The sequence below is a fragment of the Nematostella vectensis genome, chromosome 5, assembly GCF_932526225.1.
Source record: "Nematostella vectensis chromosome 5, jaNemVect1.1, whole genome shotgun sequence".
Lineage (NCBI taxonomy): Eukaryota > Metazoa > Cnidaria > Anthozoa > Actiniaria > Edwardsiidae > Nematostella > Nematostella vectensis.
Genome location: NC_064038.1, coordinates 12,920,261 through 12,941,963, shown reverse-complemented (window position 1 = coordinate 12,941,963; position 21,703 = coordinate 12,920,261). Strand labels below are relative to the sequence as shown.

The 21,703-nt window shown below is 40.6% G+C and overlaps 2 protein-coding genes across 3 annotated transcripts; both read left to right on the top strand.

Moving 5' to 3' along the window:
• Nucleotides 1–1,070: 1,070 nt before the first annotated feature.
• Nucleotides 1,071–8,393, top strand: LOC5507650. Its single transcript, XM_001628215.3, has 6 exons — nt 1,071–1,497; nt 3,815–4,083; nt 4,681–4,883; nt 5,483–5,624; nt 6,048–6,762; nt 7,168–8,393. Exons 1-6 carry the CDS (start codon nt 1,253–1,255, stop codon nt 7,637–7,639), a joined length of 2,046 nt encoding a protein of 681 aa, XP_001628265.1. The 5' UTR covers nt 1,071–1,252; the 3' UTR covers nt 7,640–8,393.
• Nucleotides 8,394–10,205: 1,812 nt separating this feature from the next.
• On the top strand, nt 10,206–20,588 carry LOC116614840. Of its 2 annotated transcripts, XM_048727784.1 has the most exons (10): nt 10,207–10,651; nt 12,345–12,560; nt 14,191–14,362; nt 15,063–16,868; nt 17,278–17,410; nt 17,782–17,961; nt 18,565–18,613; nt 19,227–19,278; nt 19,629–19,731; nt 20,315–20,588. In XM_048727784.1, exons 1-9 carry the CDS (start codon nt 10,297–10,299, stop codon nt 19,705–19,707), a joined length of 3,042 nt encoding a protein of 1,013 aa, XP_048583741.1. In that variant the 5' UTR covers nt 10,207–10,296; the 3' UTR covers nt 19,708–19,731; nt 20,315–20,588. The 2 variants fall into 2 exon arrangements, with proteins under 2 accessions (XP_048583742.1, XP_048583741.1); XM_048727785.1 differs by lacking the exon at nt 12,345–12,560 and having other exon boundaries at nt 10,206–10,651.
• The last annotated feature ends 1,115 nt before the right edge of the window (nt 20,589–21,703 follow it).

Genomic DNA, 21,703 nt, shown 5'->3' with positions numbered 1-21,703 from the left:
TGTTTAATTGTCCACTATATGAAATAACCTTGGCTTGGTATGTTTAAAATTGAATAATATAATCCCAGGTAAATGGTATATTTTTATATTATATTATTGTTTGTATATTTCAGTGTTCGTGCGGGAAAGTGGACCGACTATCAGTTAATCCACTTTTAAGTACACACAATAACATTCCGCCATCCTGCATTAACCCTGGGTCACTGAGATCCACTGAGCTATGCACGTAGAAGTGCGCAAGGAACCCGCATTGGGTCGAATATGGACGCGAGGAAACCGCGAACTCAGGTCTTTGAGATTTCTCTCAGGGAAAATCAAATCCCGTCTGTATTCATTTTTTAATTGAAAGATGCAACTTTTTAGCACAGAGATTGAATGCCACACGCCACTACTTTTGTTTCTATAACCATAAAGGAAATAGTCATTCAGACGTAAAACAGAGAATAAAATACGAATAGCTTGATGTTGTATCTTGTAATTCCGTATATTCGATCGCCTCGTCGTACGTTCTAGATCCACGAAGCTAGTCAACCCCCCCCCCCCCCCCACACCCACCAGCCCTCTATAAACACACATCACCACGACGCACACAATCAACATTTTTTCTGGTGTATATGGCAAATCTATCTTACATTTCTTTTCTTTCTAATAAAGATGTAGCTGCTCGGAGGCTGTGGTCAACCAGACACGGCCACGAAATCGGCAAAACGAGAGCTAACAATAGCTGTACAATTTCACGACGACATGGAGCGAGTAAGATTAACATGGCTCTAACCAAGTCCTGCCGACTTGTCGACGCTTTATCAATCGCCTCTTATCATAACTGAAGCACTTTTGTCGCTAATTGTAATTTGGATGAATTCACTTCCCTACCTTAACGCCAAAACAACAATTCATATTTACTCTGTTAACACTTAAGACGCTCTAAAAGCATTCGTGTTTGCTTTTGCTGTAAAATGGTTGCTCTGTGGACCTGTCGACGTCGCGTTCTTTGCTCCGTTTGACCCTCCCGCGGAGTGCATTTCCGGTTCCGGTTGCATTTGATTGGCTTACTTGTCTATTAGGCGCAAGAACGTGAAGCAAATAAACTCAACAACAACAGTTCCAAGGATCAAATGACAAATCTAGCCAATGGATGTATTGTGGTGAATTTAGCGGTCCAAGAACAGTCTTTATTGAAACTTCGATACGTTGTGAAGCTCAGAGGCATAGTTTTTCATAGGCTTGACGCTTTCGATGCGTTAGCTTCAATATGGTAAAACCCGAACTGAAATCGGAAGTTCTAAAACCGCCATTGCTGCCTCCTACGAGTGGTGACTCGGAAATAGACTTAGAGGGGAACAAAGTGGCAAAAGAAGATTCAGAAGTTGGCCTTGTGGTACATTTTGACACTGAAAGAAGCGCAAAAACGCCGAGAATATGTTTGTTTGCTGGTCTCTTCGTGTTTATTCTCCTGGTCGGGTTTTTAGCCGTGTATCTCATTGGTAGGACGCATGGGTAAGTCTTAAAGCTTTCGTGCAGGGTGCAAATCCATGCAAGAAAATAGGATTTCTAAGTATCTAAAGTATACAGTGTTTTAGTATTGAGCGAAACTGTAACGTAATTACCGCTAGAAGGACTTACTCGCGCGATACAACTTTTGGATTTCGATGGTGCTAAAATACCAATGTCAAAAGATATGTGTTTGCGCGTTTGGTATTTCGTGATTGAGACTGAATAAACAACATGAGAATTGCAATCAAAATACCATGGTTTCCTACCAAAAACATACGCAAGTCATTTCTTTGACTGTGGACTGACTGTTTTCGAGTGCGCTCAAGTCGTAATGGGCTGACGCGTGGAAAGATAAGGCGGGAATAAAATCGTATTTCTTGATCGCTCCAAATGATCACAAATCCTCGTGAACAGCGACGTGTAGCTTTTCGATCAAACCGAGTTTTATGAAATAACAAACTACTAGAATAATTGAGGCATTTGCCTTATTTCCTTAATGGTTTTTCGTTATGTTTTTTACGTTTCTTTATTTTTGGCGACCTTTCTTGTGTGTGTTTGATATAAAAAAGCGTTCTGATATCACTTATTATTATTATTATCTTTGCGTTTTAAAAAGCGCACTAGCGTCAATCGTGGACGGAATGTCCCAATTTATGCTGGTAAACACAATTAATTGCATTTGTTATAAAACACAATGAATTTGAATGCTTGATGTGATTGCTCTCTCGTGTAAGAAAGATGTCCCAAGGGGCCGTGGTATTCGGTTTTCATCGATTCCAGTTATTAAACCGTGTGTTTGCTGAAGATTTAATTAGTTCCCCCTGTCGATTTTGTCACATCGGTTTTAAAGTCTAAAAACGCCAAAACAAAACCAGGCTTCCCTGAATAGTATAGAAGTTGCCATTGTTATCTGATTTTCAAAACAGGAACAAATAACGAACCCATTTTACTGTTAGGGAATCCATTTCAATGTCACAGCTGTAGATAAGGAAATTGACGTAACACGAAAATGGTTTCCAAAACGTAATTTGTTGCAGGAGTCTGTGTGCTCTTGAGGGATGTTACAGATAAGAAAAAACTTCTGTTTTCTGTTTTGAGGAAATCCACTTTAAAGATCAAACAAGATTATATCCAGGTGTACTTTGATTTCATTAGGAAATGTTCTATCTTTTTTCAAATTAAAATCAGCCACTTTTATTAAATTTGTTTTAATATGATGCTATAAGGAATGTATTTCTGGGTTGTCCGGCCTCGGCCTAGTTTGGCAGTTCGATTGTAACCACTGTTTTGTGTTCTAAATAGTTGTGCACACATATTGCATTATTCAAAACAGATGAGTCCCACTTATGTATTTAAACTTGAAAGTCTCAAACTTTTGTTTCCTAATACAGATGCTGCTATTCTAGCTTTCATACAGTTTCTTTTGTTAAACACAAAAAAACTAAAATTACTTGGTAAAGCATTTTACTTGTTAATCTGTCCATATGTTTTAAGTAGAATTCATAAAAAACTTAACCCAATTAACCATGAAAATGATATACCATAATACATGGATTGTCAACAAAACTTTTGGTTTCCTGTTTATAGTTAAAAGTGGTGTAATTATAGGAAATTCCGGAAAAAAGGTAGTATAGGGGATTTGACAGACAATTTGTTCATGAAAACAAGATTCTCCAACAGTGAATTTATGTATGATTTTAAACCTGCCCCCTACTGGTTGAGCTTAAAGTCAACCACATTGATTTGCCTCTTTCACCACATGGTCTAGTCTTGGTTTGCCTTGATTTGCCTCTTTCCCGCTATTAGATGCATGCATGTCTGTTTAGGCCACAACCATTCTGAAATATCATCATACTGATATCCTGAATGTTTTATGTATCTTGCTGTAAGTCAAATCCATCACTAGGTGGCTTATTTTGATTCAATTCAGCTGTTATGGTGATGTGTAGAGTGCTTGAGGCTGTTTCTTGTGGTTTTTTGGTGATCATCATGAAGTGTGAATTGAGTGAAGTAGCCAAGGTGCCATGAAAATGAGTATCACATTTATTTGTCTGATGTAAGATAAGGATTAGGGATCTATAGTGACTTTCTTGGCTCTGTTTTATATCCACATCTGTGGTATATTTCTCTTAAGTAGGGATTACTTGGTGTATGTGTTGAACAATAAAAGCTTTTTGCAATTGTTTGACCTCTTGCCACACTGTATCTTTGTAATGTATTTAATCCTTGAATTTGGGGGAGAGGGGTGGGGTGAATAGATGATGTTTATATCTCACTTGTGAAAACCTTTTTCTTTTCTAAATCTCTTATGTATTCATAGAAACAGTCCTGAAGCCAGACAAGCCAATATGGCTGATGACATGGCTGTTGTTCCTGAACGTGAAGCTAACACAAGCTCCATGTGGAAGCAGAATGTTTCATGGGAGACGAAGGAGGAATTATTCCAGCTTTCTGATGCCATTGGCAATTCTGATAACATCATTAGTTTGCGGCCTATATACAGGAAGGATCTGCCTCCTGCATATATTGCCTACTGGGAGTTAAAACTTCATGGAAAAACAGGAGAAAGATATGTAATCATATCAGCAGGTATGACTACGGGTGGGCTCATAGAACAAATGCAAATGAGTTGGGACTGTACCCTCAGGCAGATCTAAGGGAAGGGTTGTGGGGATTGCAATCTTGTCTATAATAGAACAAAATGCTATGAGAAAAAAGCCACCTTGTTGGTGGCTGCTTTTTTGTTGTTTCAATCTCCCCCCTCCTCTCCCCCCTCCCCGATTTCATGCTACACTACAACCCCACCCCCCCTTTTAAAAATAAAATTTACTGGGACCTTTATCCCAGTTTTTATTGGGGAAATGGCCTTGGTTCCAGAGGCTGAAAGGTCGCTTCACCCACCCTCTGTTAAATTAAAGGGAAAGAAAGCGGCTCCTTGGCTTTCTGCTTTTTCTCTGCTGTAAAAAGGAATGTTCAGGATATTCTATATAACTCGTGTGCTTTTATTTCATTTTTTAAAAATATTTTTAAAAATTTGAAAAAAAAAATTGGGAAATCACGACATTATGCTGACACCATTCTATCTTAGAATGTGTTATAACTCCCTGGAAGCATTCATTATGGTCGTTCGCCAAATCATAGATTCAAAGTAACTATCAAAACTTAATTAATTCATTAATCCAACAGCTAAAGAGACCGGGGACCACCGGCTTGCCGAAGAGGGACCCGTCCCCAGTCCCATTGACCTAATGGCCGACCAGGCTGAGAGGCTTGGTTACCGATGCCATCGCGTGTACCGGCTGACGCCCACAGGGCTAATGGTATGCGAGGACAGAAACCTCAAGAGACTGGTGTCGGCAACCAACGATATCGTCAATACGAACTCAATGGTATGCGACATCCGATTTATTTAGCCTCGGGGAAGGGCTGGTATGACCGCAACGGCGGACATCGCCTTGAAATAAAGCCAAGAAACAAACGATATACGACATTGATTCAACAACATACAATGTTGTAAATGCGGAGCATTACTTCCACTTCTCTCGCATTTTTCTTACGTACATGAAACGACGTAAAACCATTGGACCTGAGACGGTACAAACCTTTTTTTGTAAAACATATTGTCAAAGTGTCACATGTCAGTTCTTCTGCACTATTTGATTTATTACCATAGTTCTCGGTCTCGGAAAACTGCTGTTTTCCTTTACCATTCGCCATTTGTACTTACGTTTTTTTTTTAAATAGCCAAAAGGCAAGTTGCACTAGGATTGAAGTTATATATAACATATACAATATATATAACATATACAATATATATAACATATACAATATATATATAACATATACAATATATATAACATATACAATATATATAACATATACAATATATATAACATATACAATATATATGTTATATTGCTAAGGCGATCAAACTGCTGATGATTGATAATACCTTGGCCACGTGACCACTAAGTGCCCATATTTGTAGTTCTACAGTGTCAAGTGGCGCGCCCTGGACAAACAAGTGGCGAATGCGTTGACGGGATATCGAAAGGACTGGCGGGAGCTCGCAAACAGAGTTAAAAAATTGCCGGAGTGGAACCGTTTTAAGTGGCTATCTATGAAGTCAGGTAATATGTCGTCTTCGTTTTGCTCGTACCGTGTTCGTATCATTCTCGACTTCTTATCGTGGTTCTTACATCACCGTTTGCTGTTCATGTCGAGTTCTTGTTATTCTCATTTGTGCCTCGGTTTGCATCTAATGATGGACTCTCTTTGCTACTTTCGCACTCTCGTTGTGTTTGTTTTGTGCTCTTGTCGTGTTCGTGTCATGTTGCCCTTGTTTTGTACTGTTGCCTTACTACTCCCGTCAACTTTCCTATCATGTGAAAATTGCGTCGGACTCGTGTTGTACTCTTGTTGTGCTGCGGTTGCACTCGCGTCGACTCCTCGGTTTATGCTTTAATCTTCCTCATGACTTTCATGATTAGATAAAAAGCTTCCGAAATGAACTTATACTTTCTCGTGCGTTTAAGCGTCTCCTTTATTTAAAGGCAAATGGCCGGTTCCGGAACCAACCCGAATCTCATCCGAATCGTACGAAGAGAAGCACACGCACGAGAATGGTGAAGACGCGGATAAGCCGAAAGGGAAATGGCACCGAAATCGCTCCCGAAACAAACACAAACAACACCGCGAAGACGATAACGAAGAGGAGGAGACCGAACTCGGGCTGCGTCCGGGCGAGATCGTCCGCCTTCCGATAGGCCGACACCTAAACGAAGTATATATTCGTTTCTCGGGATTCAGCAAAATGAGTCGCCATCCCTCGCGAAAAAGCACGAGCCGCTGGCAGCGCCGTCTTTGCCGCGTGTTGTGTGACGCGTGCGAGGGTTCTGATTACACGCGCGTTAAGCGGAAATACGTGAAGAAAACCCGATTGGGAGATCGTTATATCAAGCTCCGGATCGAATCCGATTCACGTTTTGTCCGAAAGCAGCTCCAAGGACAAGAGATTCGGTTCCGCATTGAAGTGATGACCGGCCGATTGAAGATCGTAGTGGTGAATTACGGAATCGTGTTAAAGTCCTCGCGCCATCCGCGCTCTGTCGCCACCGAACTGTACAAGATCCCACGACCCGAATTGTTTCCAGACTTTCAACACTTCTCGCGCGGTACATGCGCGGCAGGGTGTGGCGCGGCGGCCTGGGCTATGATTCTTGGTTACTATGGTAACATGGGGGAGCAGATGGCTGGCACGACTCACAGGTCAGTTCAGTACAATTTTTCATGTTAGTCTTGGGAAAGAAACCTCTTCATGATTTTATATCATGGAAATTCAGGTGGCGCGGGGGGAGAGAACGGTTTGGCGTCAAAAGCAGATGGAGAGAGAGTAGTAGGGTAGGGTAGAAAGGGATAGGAAGATAATTGAGAGGGTGGTAAAGACAGATGGAGGAATTAGGAGTTGAGGGAAAGCAATAAGTAGATAAGATAAAATAAGAAGAAAAGGAAGAAAAACAAGGTATGGAATGATGGTAAAAGTCCCCCCCCTTTTCACAAATTATAAGGAAATGATGACCAGTAGGGGCTGTGACCCCCTGTTTTCTTGATGCCCCTTGTATTACCCCCCCCCCCCCCCCCTCTGATGTCTGTCTGATACAAATCCCTTCACAGGCAAAGTCCCCCGAACTCCACCACTCTCTCACCGATGGCTAAGCGGACCTTTCTTCTTGTCGAGCGCATCACACGAAAACTGAACCCCAACTGCAGTACGTCCACGGAGGCCGTGAGACGCATCGGTCAGTCAATCCAGGATATTTCCCACACCGCACTTACTCTCATCACGGAGAACGACCATGGCAATACTGAAACTGCGACAAGCACATCTTTACAGCTTCTAAAAAGCGGAGTGCCTGTGGTGATGAGCAAGGAGCGCGGGGATTCGGGCGAGCACCAGTACGCGGTTGCTACGCAACTGAGAGAAAGGCAGCGCCAATACAGAGTATGCGGCACAGAGTGTTCCGAGTGGCGAGAGGAGACTACAAGCGAAGTGTGCGTCCATTCATCCGGCACGGGTACACAGGCGTGCAAGTGGGAGAGCGCGGACACTCATTTTGCAGGGGCTCTCGTCAAGAAAGGGACATAATGTGTTTAAGCGGAGCAACCCCGTGTAAATAGTCCCGAATTTCAGGCGAAAGAAGAAGAGAGACGGTTGTAAATCACGTTTAGTGATAAACTATCAGAAGTCAAGGTTATGCAAACTGGTATCATTACGTTGGTGGTTCTGTGGCGAGTCTGCCACTCTACGTGCACAGGGAACCCGTGAACTTGTACTTGGTACTGTAAATGGAAGTCTGCGTTAACAACTTAATAGACTCCAAATTGTAACTCGATGATTGGTATTCTAACGTTCAAGAATTGAATCTCTGTAGATGTAACGAATCCACTAGAAGATATCCGAACTCAAGCAAATATGGTTAAGCAGCATGTAAACATTTATGAACACTCGCACTGGCATTACTCGGGTTGAGAGCCTCATACGTCTCTGTGCTTAGCTCATCTCTGTGCTTACCCCCCCCTCCCCCCCCCCGTCGACCTCTCTGAAAGTGTGTCATTTCAAATTGAAGTTTCATTAAATATTTTAGTTATTTTCCATATGATATCTATGACTATGCACACCTCCCGCAAATCCTGGCTATACGCATGTATTAATTTGTATAGCTTGTATTTGTTAACAAGCATAGATAGAGGTGGTTCGATCTGAGAGACGTTCGAAGCTCTGGAACCATGGTAAACTGGCCTTGGACAGTTTTTATAAAATAACTTTCAAGCATTTTAAATATTGGTATGTTACCCATAGAAATTGCTACTGAAAATAAAAACCTAGAAGACAGAGTAAATATTTTTTGGTTTTGTCCCGTCAAATCAACCCTAGGTCTCCCCGCAAATCCCCAATTCAATGGTGGATTTAATAAACTGTATATAAACCCATCACTGAAGAATATAATAGGGGCGTTGCTTCACCCACTTTTCTTAATCGCCCTTTTACCCCCAAGTTTTTCTCTGTTACGTCCCTGAGAAACTTCAAATTACTGAACAAACTTTCCTGCGACACGCATCCACATTTCTAAGAGAAGTTTTTTAGTAAATATATCTTTATATCTTCTGTGTAGGATTTAAAGCGTAAGAAGACCTCTACGATCAAAAGGCCATTCCAGCTATAAGCATACGCGCGCACTCACCATGAAAACCTACCTCAAGTACCGCCATGCAGCGCGCGCTTCGTTTGGTGCAAGCTTAAAAATGCGCGCGCAAACATATAGCTGGAATGACCTATTCGAGTTGAAAACGAAGTATATGCTAGAACTTTTTATTTATTTTTGGGGTTAGAACTAAGATAATGTCTTCGTTTGAGGTTCATTTTAGGAGGATTAGTACCCTAGGTACCGAGTAGCGGATCTAGGGGGAGGGTGAAGGGGGTTTAAACCCCCCTTTAGGCTGCCAGAAAGCAATATGTAACAAAAAAAGAAATACCCCCCCTCCCTTTGTCACTGAACCAAACCCCCCTTAGCGAAAAGCAAGATCCGCCCTTGGTACCAGAGGCTCCGACCTTCGCGGCGACAACGTAGAGGAAGGTAGCGTTGTGTGTAAATACAGAATGTATTTTAAAATCGACAAAGTCAGTAGCGACACCTGGACTGGTGAGAATTATTAGAAATTCTATTGCTATATAAGAGGTACCAATTTATTCAGCAAAGCAAGGGCAAACGACGTGTTTAACAGCTCAATATTTTTTTTTTTAAGCGAGTACTAACTAAAAGAGGAAGTAACAGTTCTTAAACTGGAATAGCTCTAAGTCCATTGATTTTTTTAATATCCTTAAACTACAACCACGTGTTAATTACATTACAAGACGGGAAAAGCTGCCTCAGATGATTTGTGAATGATATCATTTTGAGTATCATCTTCGCCTTAGTCTCGTCACAGGCAGCTAAAGTAGACTGACAAACACCAAGCAAGCAACATATAGCAGGACATACAGACAATAAACACGCAAGATAGATACGAAACACAAAACAGAGACATAGAAAACAGAATCAATGACAAACATTATAAAGAATTGGTCGACAAGAGACGCGAGCAAATTCAGATTGAAAACTTTTGTAAGCAACATACAACGAAGACTTCGTTATTCACAACTGCTTGTTATCCACATGCTGCTACGAACGTGTCGAGTCAAACCACAGCGACAAACAAGCGAAGACAGACGCAACAACACTACGACACAACACAAACACAACTAAACGAACGAAAAGAACGAAAAGAACCAAAGACAAGCCCGAGAGTGATACTGGGTACTAATACGGTTGTCGCTGGACAAAATATCGTGTGCATTCCACAGGGATACCAAGAACTTTATGGCGCAGTTGTTGCAATTATAAGTTATGAAGCAAAGTTAGTGCATGCTTCTTCCAAGACAAAATATTTCCATGACAACCCTGTAATTATAAGAACAATAGACACTTGCAAAATTTAGGGGTATTACATCCATTAGTTAGACTAACATTAGCTCGCATTACCATAGAAGTACCTGTAAAGTGCACACACAACAGGGATCCCATTCCAAGCCTCTTGTAATTTTGACAGGGACGCGATAAGATCTGACATGATGTCAATCAAATATCGATTTGGGACCTCTGCCCATGCGCAGAAAGAACCACTCATTGTTTTGCCGCCAGGTTTCGAAATGATGACTGATTACAACGCGTAAAACTGGGAAAATATTTGATTTGCCAAGATCACATGAGTTTTCCCTCCCAAAGTAGCGTCAGAGGAAACCATGCAGCTGATAAGGCCACAAGACATCGGCTTGAACTGCAGGACAAAGTGTTTCACTCGGCAAGTGACGCGTTAGAAGCCTACATCGCCGATTTCGAGAAACGGACACAACTTTATTCGCGTCGTCCATCAGATCTTCTTGCACCCAAACCGAAATACTACTTCATGGATGCTTTAGAGAGAAGCCTTAGGGGTGATTCCTCGCCTGCAAAGAAAGCTGAGCAGCTAGTGCAGTGGGTTAACCAGACATACAACCGCGATCTGTCTGCTAGAGTTGAACCGTTTGGTCACAAATCTTCTCCCGAGTTACCCGTCTCATGTAAGTCAAGTGCATCATAAAACGATAGATTACGGATTTTTAACTGATATCTGTAATCTTTATTTTACTTCTATTTCCGACAGCGTACTCTTTTTAGTATCAATGAATGATCAGGTCATAAAATGCTTTTGTTTTGGTTGCGTTGATACCGGTCGTTTTGAATATTTTTTTTGTTTGAATGTGTCAAATAATTTGTGTATGAGACGCACAATTTATTCCTTGATATTTAATATACCTTCACTTTCTCTCCTTGTGAATGATATAACAGCTTTAATTTATTACTACCGTTCTTAGAAAAAAAAAATGACCGATGTCAGTCACTGACTGCGCTATTTTGGAAAATTTCTCTGAGTTTGTTACCAAAACCGCAAAAGACACAGAGATTATAAAGTGCAAACGAAACCAGTAACTTAGACATAACCTTAGAACTATAGATTTTCCCAAAAAGTTCTAATACCATGGAAAGTCAAAGTAATTTTAGAGCATATATACTTTACATTTTCATTGTAGAACACTGTTTGCAGTACAGAAGTTTCGGTTTAGACAATGACCGTCTTTGTTGTTATCGTTAGTAAAAAGGAATGATGCATTATTTAGCGAAATAAGTTGTTGTCGTCTTTTGTTTTAATCTATATTTTCCTTTAAATCATTAAACAATTCATAAACGATAGAAGTTCCGTTAATGATAAATCGTTGAAGAATTTATGGCTTGATTCATGTTGAGAATTAGGTAATCTTCTAAGTGGCGTCCCCGTTGCTAAGGACGAACCACGCTTGCATTTTGTGTTGTGGCTACTCTATTTCGACTTTTCCTCTGATTGCTCGGATACGTGCTCTCAATATGAGATGTTCTATTCTTAAAGAGCTAGATATGTTTAATTTTAGTAAAAGTGTAAGTCTGCTGTTATCTGAGTTTGGGTTATTTTTATACGGAAAATCTGCTCTACTCTAAATTTAGAGCAATTCTCTACATTAAATCTAACATTACACCAAAAACTGGTATTCGACTCTGCCAAATTTTCGTCTTTAATAAGACTTCTTCAGGGCAGATTGCCAGAGGGATAAAATTTTAAGATCTGGATCACAAAGCACTGCTAGAAAATTTTACTGATGCAACCAATAAATTGATTTATTGCAATTAGTTTCAAGGGTCTGTAATTTGAATATGCAAAAAAAATAGTTGGAAATTGTGTTTTCATTAATCGATTTTAAGTCATTTTTTATGACTAGAGATTCTATAGGCAAGTCATACTTTTTTAAAGAAATTGTGTTTGCCAAAGTAAAAGCCTTTCCTTTCCTTAGCCCTGATATGTAATCTGTTAAATGGTATCCTTTTTTCTAGAATTCAGCATTCTTTTGATGGTTATAAGACTATTACTACTGTTCCATAAACAGGCCCATTGGTGCTCTATCTTTCCACCTATCCTCTTGAGAGAGAGGGCTGGGTGAAAGGGGGGGGGGGGGGATGTAAGATAGACCTAGGGTTTCAAGGCATTTTTGAAGTTCCTTATTTAGGCCAATAATTGTATAAGTCATAATCTAATAAAAAGTCATTTTTGGTCAAGAAAGTGTATATCGTGTCAGTTAGACTTTTCTGAGCAATTGTTTAATTAGATTTAGTTAAAATTTCTGATTTCTTTTTTCTTAAACAAATGCTAACATTTTATTTTTGTCTAATTGTTCATGTTCCTAGCATTAAAGCAAAGGACAACGCAAAGTAAAGGTGCTCATTCAAACAGGAAATCAGGCCATGTAGCGATGCACCAACAAGTATCTCCCCATCGATACAGGGATGATGATGATTTGTCATCCCTACCCTCCGCTAGTTCATCTGTCGTTGACCTTGATAGTAATGCAGAGACTGTGGAAACTGATGTGTTGCTCAGCAGCTACAAAGGAGACTCTGATGGTAATGCTCCACTTACATCCTAAAAGAGAAATCCTTGTCTCTCTTTGGCATATAGTTGCATGACGTCAATCAAACAGTCAAACTTGATATACAGTGGATCCCAAAGACTAAATACCAAATTAAGAACCTAAAAATTTGTTATTTACACCCTAGCCTCTCTCACAGGCATTTTTAGGCAGGCATCGCTTGCTGGTACTGACTTTGTGTTCCCTATAAACAGAGGTTTTTTTTTTATTCCTACTCTGATAAACTTGAACTCTCTTTTAAATCAAACCGTTTTTGTTTCCCTTGTGGATTTCACTGTAATACCAAATCAGAAAAAAGGTTTTAAATTCTGAGCTTCACCAATCACACAGGCAAATGCACAATAAATATTAGAAATGGAAATGGAAAAAGTTTTCAAGGTGATACGTTTTTTTTTATAAAAAGATATTGAAATACACCCTTTTTTATACAAACATCTAATTTTCAGTTGTGCCTGGGCTGTTCTTATTTTTGGAGCGTTTTAAGGCTGAATATGTCCTTAACAATTTTCTTAAATGTTAGTGTATATAAAAATATAATACCCAATTAATTATTAGGGACAGAATTACACAATTGATCAATAGCAACAATTTATAAGGTTGTTGTTATGAGCAGAATTTGATTCATCAATTTAGAACGAATCAGGACTAAAAAAGGCAATATTTTTTTGCTATCTGAGCCTTAGCATGTTCTTAGTATGTTCTTAAAATTTGGTGAAATCTCAGGCTGGATGAAAAAAAGGTTCTTATAAAAAAAGAGTGTACCCATTCACAATAGTCCATTGTGCCCACTATGTGTACAATAAACTAAAGAACCCTGAAGACTGGATTAGCCAGCACGATTTTTATTAAGCAACTGGCCCACACCACTTCTACAAATCAAGTTGTAGAGTGTGAATCAGTATAAGACTCCCCGACGATGCTAGACTATGAAAGTCAAGTATGTTTGAGGCTTAGAATATAGATAAAACTGCCAACAGTTTGAATGTCTGAACCAATGGCTTCCATAATAGATTGCATAATGGGATTTGAAACTGACCAGTAACTTTAACAGCATTTGATTGAAAGTCTCTTGAACTGTTATAATGGAAGCAATGCCTAATGACAGAGCAAAAAAATGTCATGAAATTTTCCAATTCTCAATATATAAGCTCAAGATTCCGCATACAAGGAGTTCCTCTGACCAAAAGCTTAATTCCAAATTTTAATGAAATTTAGAAGATATGAAATTTAGATATTAGCAAGCAAAGTTGGCTTAATTTTTTATTAGAGCCTGACTTCTCCCTAAAATCAAGGAGAATTCATACTTTGAACATTTAAAAATTGCACTTCAAGCCTCATATCTCGAAGACGAATCCATTTGAAAAAAAAAACACTTTTTGATATGTTGGTTTACATAACATAAGGAACCTCTATGCACAAAATTCAAGCTAAGCAAAGTTAACCAGACCTTATTTTGGAAAAACATGCCATTTTTTGGCTCTGCCCTGCCTTATGGAAATGCCTACTTTGCCTTGCATGACTCCGTATTGTATGGGGTTGTAAAGTGGTGGCATTCATATATCCTGTTGGTATCTAACTATTCTTTTTACACCACTGTATTACAGATTATCCCATACAAAGATCAAGAGAAAGCCCCGGAAGCCATGCCTATGGCCACCCCTCTCACAGCATGGAGGGAAGCACTGAGTACCCCAGCTGGGTGTCGGCCGTTGGCAAGGAATATCCCACATGGGTAGAAGACCTGGACAGCACTTCAGTCTCCAGGGCACACAGAAGGTATTAACTAAGATTCTAACAGTAATTTCTCTGGAGAGCTTTGGCTTGTATGTACATATTTATGTATTTATTTGACTTCGCCATAAACAGCAACAAAAAATCTAACAAAAAACGAAACACAGGCCACTACAGACTGGGCCAATAACAGTTGTCCCCTAACATTAAAACATATATAAAAGTTAATAGAAGCACATCTTAAAATAATGTTAGCCTCCTGGTAGATATTTTCCATTAGGCTATGAAGAAATTAAGGTCAGTATCTCGTTTTCTTTGGATGGAACCAAATGAGGTTGAGTTTCTAGGCGAAAATCCCAGAGTAAACGACTGCTAGAAGCCAAATGAAATGGAGAACTCTTGAAACATTTTCTGTGCCTCCATTGTATTGCAAACGCCTAAACGGATGAAAAAGAGTGTTGATGTTGACTGCTGTATGTTGTAGATTCTCTATAAAGGTAATGCTAGAAGAGGCTGTTTTTCGTGCATCTTGCACGGCAATTTTTGTTGTGTTGCAAGTTGCAAAAAAGTAGAACATTGCGGGGGGGGGGGGGGGGATCTGCTATGCAACCTGCAATACCAGAAAATCAATGCGCTTCATTTATCCCGGAAGAAGGAGGATGATTTATTCACCATCGTTGCTTAGCAAGTTGCAGGAAATTTGGCTCGTGTAATAGTGTATGATTGATTCGCACGTCTGTTTTAGTCCTCAGCACCGTCACAGCCCGTCGTCCAGTTCCGATTTGAAGCACTCCAGTTCATCCTCTCTTAAAGTATCTGACCTCAGGTCCAAATCAAGTCCGGGTAGACCACACCCAAAACGCGATTGGCCAGATACCGCAAGTATAGACACTGATATGCTGGTCTCCCAGTCCATATATGGCACCAAGCCTGTAAACATGGGCGGTGACTTCCATAAGAGCCTCTACGAGGACAAAAACGTTGCAAGACTCAATAAAGAGTCTACTAGGAAACTGAAAAAAGGGGAGAGATCTCGTACAAGAACTCGAAGTGAGAGTTCTCCTAAGTCAAAGAGTCTGATTCACACGCCTAGTGGGCGACCTTTGTCTCCTAGGGGGTATCAAAGCGTGCCCCCCAAGACAAGCAGACGGCCGGAAGCGAGCGTATCGCCCAGTACCTACAGGGACTATTCGCCATTAAGGTCGGAGCACTTACGCGCTGCAAGCTCGAGTGAGAGGTTAGAGCCTCGGACTGGGGGTTATATTTCTTTACGAGAGGGGAATCAGAGTGGAGATAGAGAAAGGGGACAGAGATATGTATCACCTTCGACTTTGATAAAGCAGAAAGTGTCTGGTCAGTATAATGAGGAGTATTCGCCGAGTTCGAGGAAAGATCACGAGGGAACAATGCACTCAACTTACCCTGGAACACGTAAGGAGCTGGATTCGAATCAATACAGAGAGGACGAGTTTTCGCCAAGCTCTCGAAGACATTACGACCGAACGAAGCCGTTTTCTTACTCGAAGAATAACTCACGGGAAGATCACGAGCGAACAAGACAGTCTGTTCATGGACAATCAGTCACACAAAGTCAAAACCACTCGTCCAGTAACGCAAGACGAATAGAAAAGCACTCACCCAGTCACTCAAAACATTATGTGCCTCGCTCTAAAAGAACAAAGGGTTCCAAGCAAAAAAGTAAGGAGAGAAAGGAGTTTGAGGGGGAGTCTTCCGACACTGACCGAGAGATGAGAAAATCGCCTACTGGGATCCGCATGGAGAAGATGTACCGTGAGCCATCGACCATGTACCCATGGAAAACAGTGATCCAGTCAGGTAGCCTGCAAGATAAATCAGTCTCATTCAGCGATAACCAGGGCTATGGGCACCCTGTGTACGAATCCACACCTGCAGTAATGCCAAAAGAAGACATAAAATACGTTTCTAAAGGTCCGAGAAGCGATCCTAATGAAACGCCGCATTATGATTTCCGTGAGACGTATACAACTAAACGAGTCACCCATTACGAAAAGAGACCGCCAGGGAACTTGAAATCTAGCCCCAAACCAGTTTTTACTAGTACGACAAAGCAAGAGAGTAGTGTTCGCCACAAGCCGCCGTCTGGGCCTAAAAGTACTCAAAGGGTCGGACACCGCAGAAGTCGGACGATGCCTGACTTGCGAAAGGTCGCAACGAAATCGCGGCACCTTCCGCGAGGTTCTCGTCACAGTTACGATGATGACATGCTCAGTGTCGTGACTTCCGATACAGAAGTCCTTGTCACGCAACCATCGATGCCAATTGTCGATGTAAGTCCTTCATTGACATCTGTTTCGGACAGTAGCGATACCCTTGTCGGGACGGACTCGGAAAGTGATCGTAATGTTCGGGAGAGGACTCGTGGTAAATTGGGAAAAGGAACGAGTACTGTTAGGTTTAGTTCTGAGATTACCGACGAGCAAAAGTTGGTGCCGAATTCCGTGTTCGCTTCCTCAAGTCCGTACGCTGCCGTCAGGGAGGAGTTACCCAAAAGATACCACCTTTGGAAACTGTAAGTTCACACGGCATATCTTTGCCTGTTGATTAACATGTTCACCATCAATCATCATGGTTACAGTGATCATATTTACTCTTATTTCTATCATACAATTAGTAGAACATGGATGGATACAGCTACGTACGGCCGAATTGTCACCTGTTTATCCGGTCGTTCCGGTCGATTACGTAATAATCTCCGATGGGTTTTAACGGAAAACACGAAAAATATTTCAAAATATTGAAAGCAGTGTGTCTATTGGGAGTTTCTTTGAGGATGTGATTTATAATTTAGAGCGGATGGCCTGTTACATAAATAACACGGATTCTAATAGATTCTATTGTATTTTAATAGTTGAGGTTTCCTCCAGACCTCCGGAAGTAACGGTGACAATAAGGCTTTAATATCTGATATTTATTTTCAGAGATGATGATACAACAGCCCCAGATAGTTTCATACGTAAAAAGCACACACCCAACGACAAGACTACTATCATCTCATCGTTCCTTGAAGACTGTCTTAACATTGACGAGAACCAAAACGAAATAAAGCCACGGGTGAGTAATATCGCTAAAAGACTAAATCTAGGATGCTTGCTACCACAAAAGCCATCGCGATAGAGCTACCCTCTTCCTTCCCTATGTTTCTCTGTTTCCGCTTTCTATCCAATCTACGAAGCTGTATAAGTATAAACAATAGAGAGAGTGTTAATAACTGAATAACTGTATCATAACGTTCAACTGAAATATCTACGACAGTATCCCTTTTGAGCCAGTTGAATTATGCATCTCAAATTATTGATAGAACACTCGTGACCCATAATCACTAATAAAGAAAACGTTGCCATAGAAACCCATGCTCCCAGCGAAGGGTGTGAACATACAAAAGCCTGTAAACTTCAATAAAAAATATTCATCCCGACTTCCAGGCGCCTGAATCCTCTAATTATGAAGAAACCTTTATTGCGGACAAGACGGAAGCCAGTCGCTGGACCGGGCGGATCAGAGCCCCCGGTCCAGTGGAAGCACTGAAAAACATGCTGTTCACAATGCAGGACATGGCGCACCGCGAAGATGGCGAGGACGAAGGAGAATCTACAACATACAGGGTAAGGATGGGTCACGAAAAACTAGGGGAAAGAAATCACGCAAGGATGGTCACGAGAAATATACACTTACATCATACAGTATGGAAACGTACCGGGAAAGGCTGTGAGAAGTGTCACTAAAAACTAGGATGGAAATCATAAAGGGTAAGGATGTGGGAATTGTCATGAAGAACTACATAGGAGATAGATCCATTAAAAAGGATCGACTGAATGATCTTGCACTTAAAGCCGCATTGTCACCAGTTTATTTCCGGTCGATAACGTAACTCCGATGATTATTAACAGAAAACGCGAAAAATATTTCAAAATATTGAAAGCAGTGTGTCTATTGGAAGCTCCTTTGAGGATGCGATTGATAATTTAGAGCGGATGGCCTGTTAAATATCTTGGATTCTAATGGGTTCTTTTGTCTTTTAACGGTTGAGGTTTCCGTCGGACCTCCGGAAGAAAACTGGTGACAATGCGGCTTTAAAGCTGTAACATTATACGCGTGTGAAAGGTCATTCGTACTGAGTGAGACTGAGAAAAAGCATCAGACAAAATGATGCTGAAATAGTAAGGACCAAACAGTAACATCTAACAATTATTTGTTCTCTTTTACAGCCATCGCGTACGCCTGAATTGCGTGTTAACGATCTCGCTAGTGTTTCAGGTGAGTGGATGTTATCCTCCTTTGGAAGAAAAGACGGAGAACACCACTATTTGTTGTAGTTGGTGGCAGTGGAGATGATGATGGTGATGATGTTGTAGGATTGTGATGATGCTTGTGATGGTGTTAGAGATGGTGATGGTGGTGATGATGATGATTGTGATGGTTGTGGCGATGGTGATAGTGATGGTGGTGGTGATGTTGGTGGTGGTGAAGGTGTTGGTGATTGTGTTGGTGATGGTGATGTTGGTGGTGGTGTTGGTGATTGTGTTGGTGATGGTGATGGTGATGTTGGTGGTGGTGTTGGTGATGGTGATGGTGATGGTGATGTTGGTGTTGGTGATGGTGATGGTGATGGTAATGGTTATGTTGGTGGTGGTTGTGGTTGTGGTTGTGTTGTTGGTGATGGTATGGTGGCGATGGTGGTGGTGGGTGATGGTGATGTTTATGGTGGTGGTGATGATGTCGCGATGGTGATGGTGATGATGATGTTTGTGGTGGTGTAGGATGATAATGATGGTGATGATCATAATAATGGTGGTGGTGGTTGTGGTGATTTTGTTTTTACTATGGCACTGTATTTTGTTGGTAATAATTCTTATGATTCTAATCTTAGACGATACGAGTGAATACTCGGATATATTCCGTGGCCACGAGTCATTACAAAGGTTTGCGAAAAAATGATTATAAGGTTACACCTATTTTATAGATGGTTGCACTCGAAAATCCATGTCTTGTACCCCGCAGTGGCTCAAGGGTAACGTATAGATGGCTAAATCTGGCCTTGAAACCTATGTGAATGTTTACATAAACAGGCATGCTACTGTTTCGCAAACCTGCAAGATCGTTTTATTTACGCTTATTTGCTCATTTATTTGATACTCATGAATGACTGTTGGTTGACATGTCGACCCTTCGAGTGCAACCTTAATTGAAATAAGTGTATACAAGGATGGGAGATGGAACGGGATTTTTTTGGTATTTCTCCTCATCGTGGCCTGTGTCCCTTCCATTTCAGAGCATACCATCACTTGGAGCGACTCAAACAGCTGGTGGGGAGTGAGGACGATAGATCGACCGCCAGCTCAGAGTTCTGAGTCGGGCGCCTTCATGCTATGATGGTAGGTTAGGCATTGTGTAACATCTTGTACTATTGTTAAAATGGGCACCGTTTCCGTGGGGGTCCTGTGTAATACAAGATTGATACAAGACTGCTGAGGCTGACTGGGGGGGGGGGGCATAGGATAGTATTTCATATCAAGAAAATTGAGCCCAAAATTGTCGATTTTGGCAGACGCGGTCACTTCCATATAAGGAAACTAACATATTCCTTATTTGGAAAATCTGCATGATTCTTGTAATTTTTAAGGTTAGCGTACCCCAGGGGCTTCGTAAACTTTATGACTTGTAACCAGAAGAGAAAAACAGTTACTGTGACCATCTTTAGTTAGTTGAGAAGGTCCCTCAAAGAAACTAAATTTCCTCGGTACCAGACCCCCAAAACGACAACGTTTTCTTCATTTGCTTTCTTGGGAATGCACTCCTCCGAGATAACAAGTGTGAATTATATATATAGAAACTGCCATCGAGTCTGGGAAAGCCAGAAAGTCAACGTAACGAAATATTTTCTTTCTCACCCCTATTGACATTAGGTCTCGGCATTTATTATTATTTTTTTATCAACTTTTTTTTTGTTTTTTTAAGGTGGCCCAAGCTATATCATGAGACAAGGTTTAATTAATAGGTACTCGATTTTGTGATAAACAGTTATATATTTATTACAGTGGATGTGTATATATTTTCTAGCATACGCCGTAAAAACGCACATCCTCATTACAATATACTTTATAAATTAACAGTAGTTAGGTCTAAAAATAGTGGAATTATAAAAACAATAGATATTATGTGGAATATCTTTCCTAAAAAGTGATTTTAATTGATATATTTTGCTATAAAATAAAATTATTCCAAAATTGTATGTCTGTGTTTTTATGCTATAAATAGCCCTTATTTGTTAAAAGTTCATGCTAACAATTTTTTTGAAAATTTTAAGGCTTATGGAAATTGTTTACATCGAAGTGTCGAGACGGACATAGTCATGTTTATCGATCAACCATCTATAAAGGCTCAAAAAGGGTCAATGATGAATTGTTTATTGTTTTATTTTTTTCTGTGTCATAGCGGAATATAGAGAGTTACGGGAAAAAAGCAATACACGCGTCACACTCACAATTATACTGACTTATACAGTAATTCCTATGTTATACGTCATTGATAAACTTAAGAAATTAGAAATAATCACGTGATAAAAACTCAGCAAATAGACTATTTTAGCGAATTTAAAAACAAAAAGCAATTTTGTAGACTATTCGTCCTATTTTTATTTCTCACCTGACATAAGTTTTGCCTATGAAATGTGACTGTTGTGGTATCGTTTATCCCCCGACTCTCCATGTCCTATGTTATGACGTGACGTCACCACACTATTGTGTTACTGGGAAATATGCACTGCGCATGTCACAGCGCAAGGGTTTAGAATTAATTATTTGGAAGGAGCGCAGCGACCGGAGAGCAAGTCTAATCTTGGTATCGCTTTTGCGAAAAGCTGATTTTTCGTGTCCACACCAGTCGGCTGATTTGAATTTTGTCATGCTGATCAGCGGTCTTTTTAGCGCATGCGCGAGTCTCATACAGTGGATGCAATTTTTCGTGTCCACACCACAGGTTTCCCAGTCGGCTGATTTGTATTTTGATTTCATATCGATCAACGGTGTATTTAGCGCATGCGCGAGTTTTATATAGTGGATGCAAGTTTTTGTGTCCAAACCACAGGCTTCCCTTCAGGCTTATTTTATTTTGATTTCATGCTGATCAGCATCAGGTCATTTTCGAGAAACTCTGTACTGAAACATGTTCGTCTTATATGGCGGCCTTAAAGACCACAATATCGGTGCTACTGCCTACAACACTCTCTGGCAGGTTGTTCCCTAGGGAAATCGCTCTTGGGATGAAACTGTTCTTAAAAATGTCAGTCCTTGTTAGGGGAACTACATAGGGCGGGGGTGCATATGGCGTGATCTTCTGATTGGCACA

Excerpts from the sequence above, each read along its gene's own strand:
- LOC116614840 (XM_048727784.1), top strand. The coding sequence starts at position 10,297 with ATGAGTTTTCCCTCCCAAAGTAGCGTCAGAGGAAACCATGCAGCTGAT. Across the intron at positions 10,652-12,344 it reads TCCCGAGTTACCCGTCTCAT|CATTAAAGCAAAGGACAACG; the intron begins GTAAGTCAAGTG and ends TCATGTTCCTAG. Across the intron at positions 14,363-15,062 it reads GTCTCCAGGGCACACAGAAG|TCCTCAGCACCGTCACAGCC; the intron begins GTATTAACTAAG and ends CGTCTGTTTTAG.
- LOC5507650 (XM_001628215.3), top strand. The coding sequence starts at position 1,253 with ATGGTAAAACCCGAACTGAAATCGGAAGTTCTAAAACCGCCATTGCTG. Across the intron at positions 4,884-5,482 it reads TCGTCAATACGAACTCAATG|TTCTACAGTGTCAAGTGGCG; the intron begins GTATGCGACATC and ends CCATATTTGTAG. Across the intron at positions 5,625-6,047 it reads GTGGCTATCTATGAAGTCAG|GCAAATGGCCGGTTCCGGAA; the intron begins GTAATATGTCGT and ends CTTTATTTAAAG.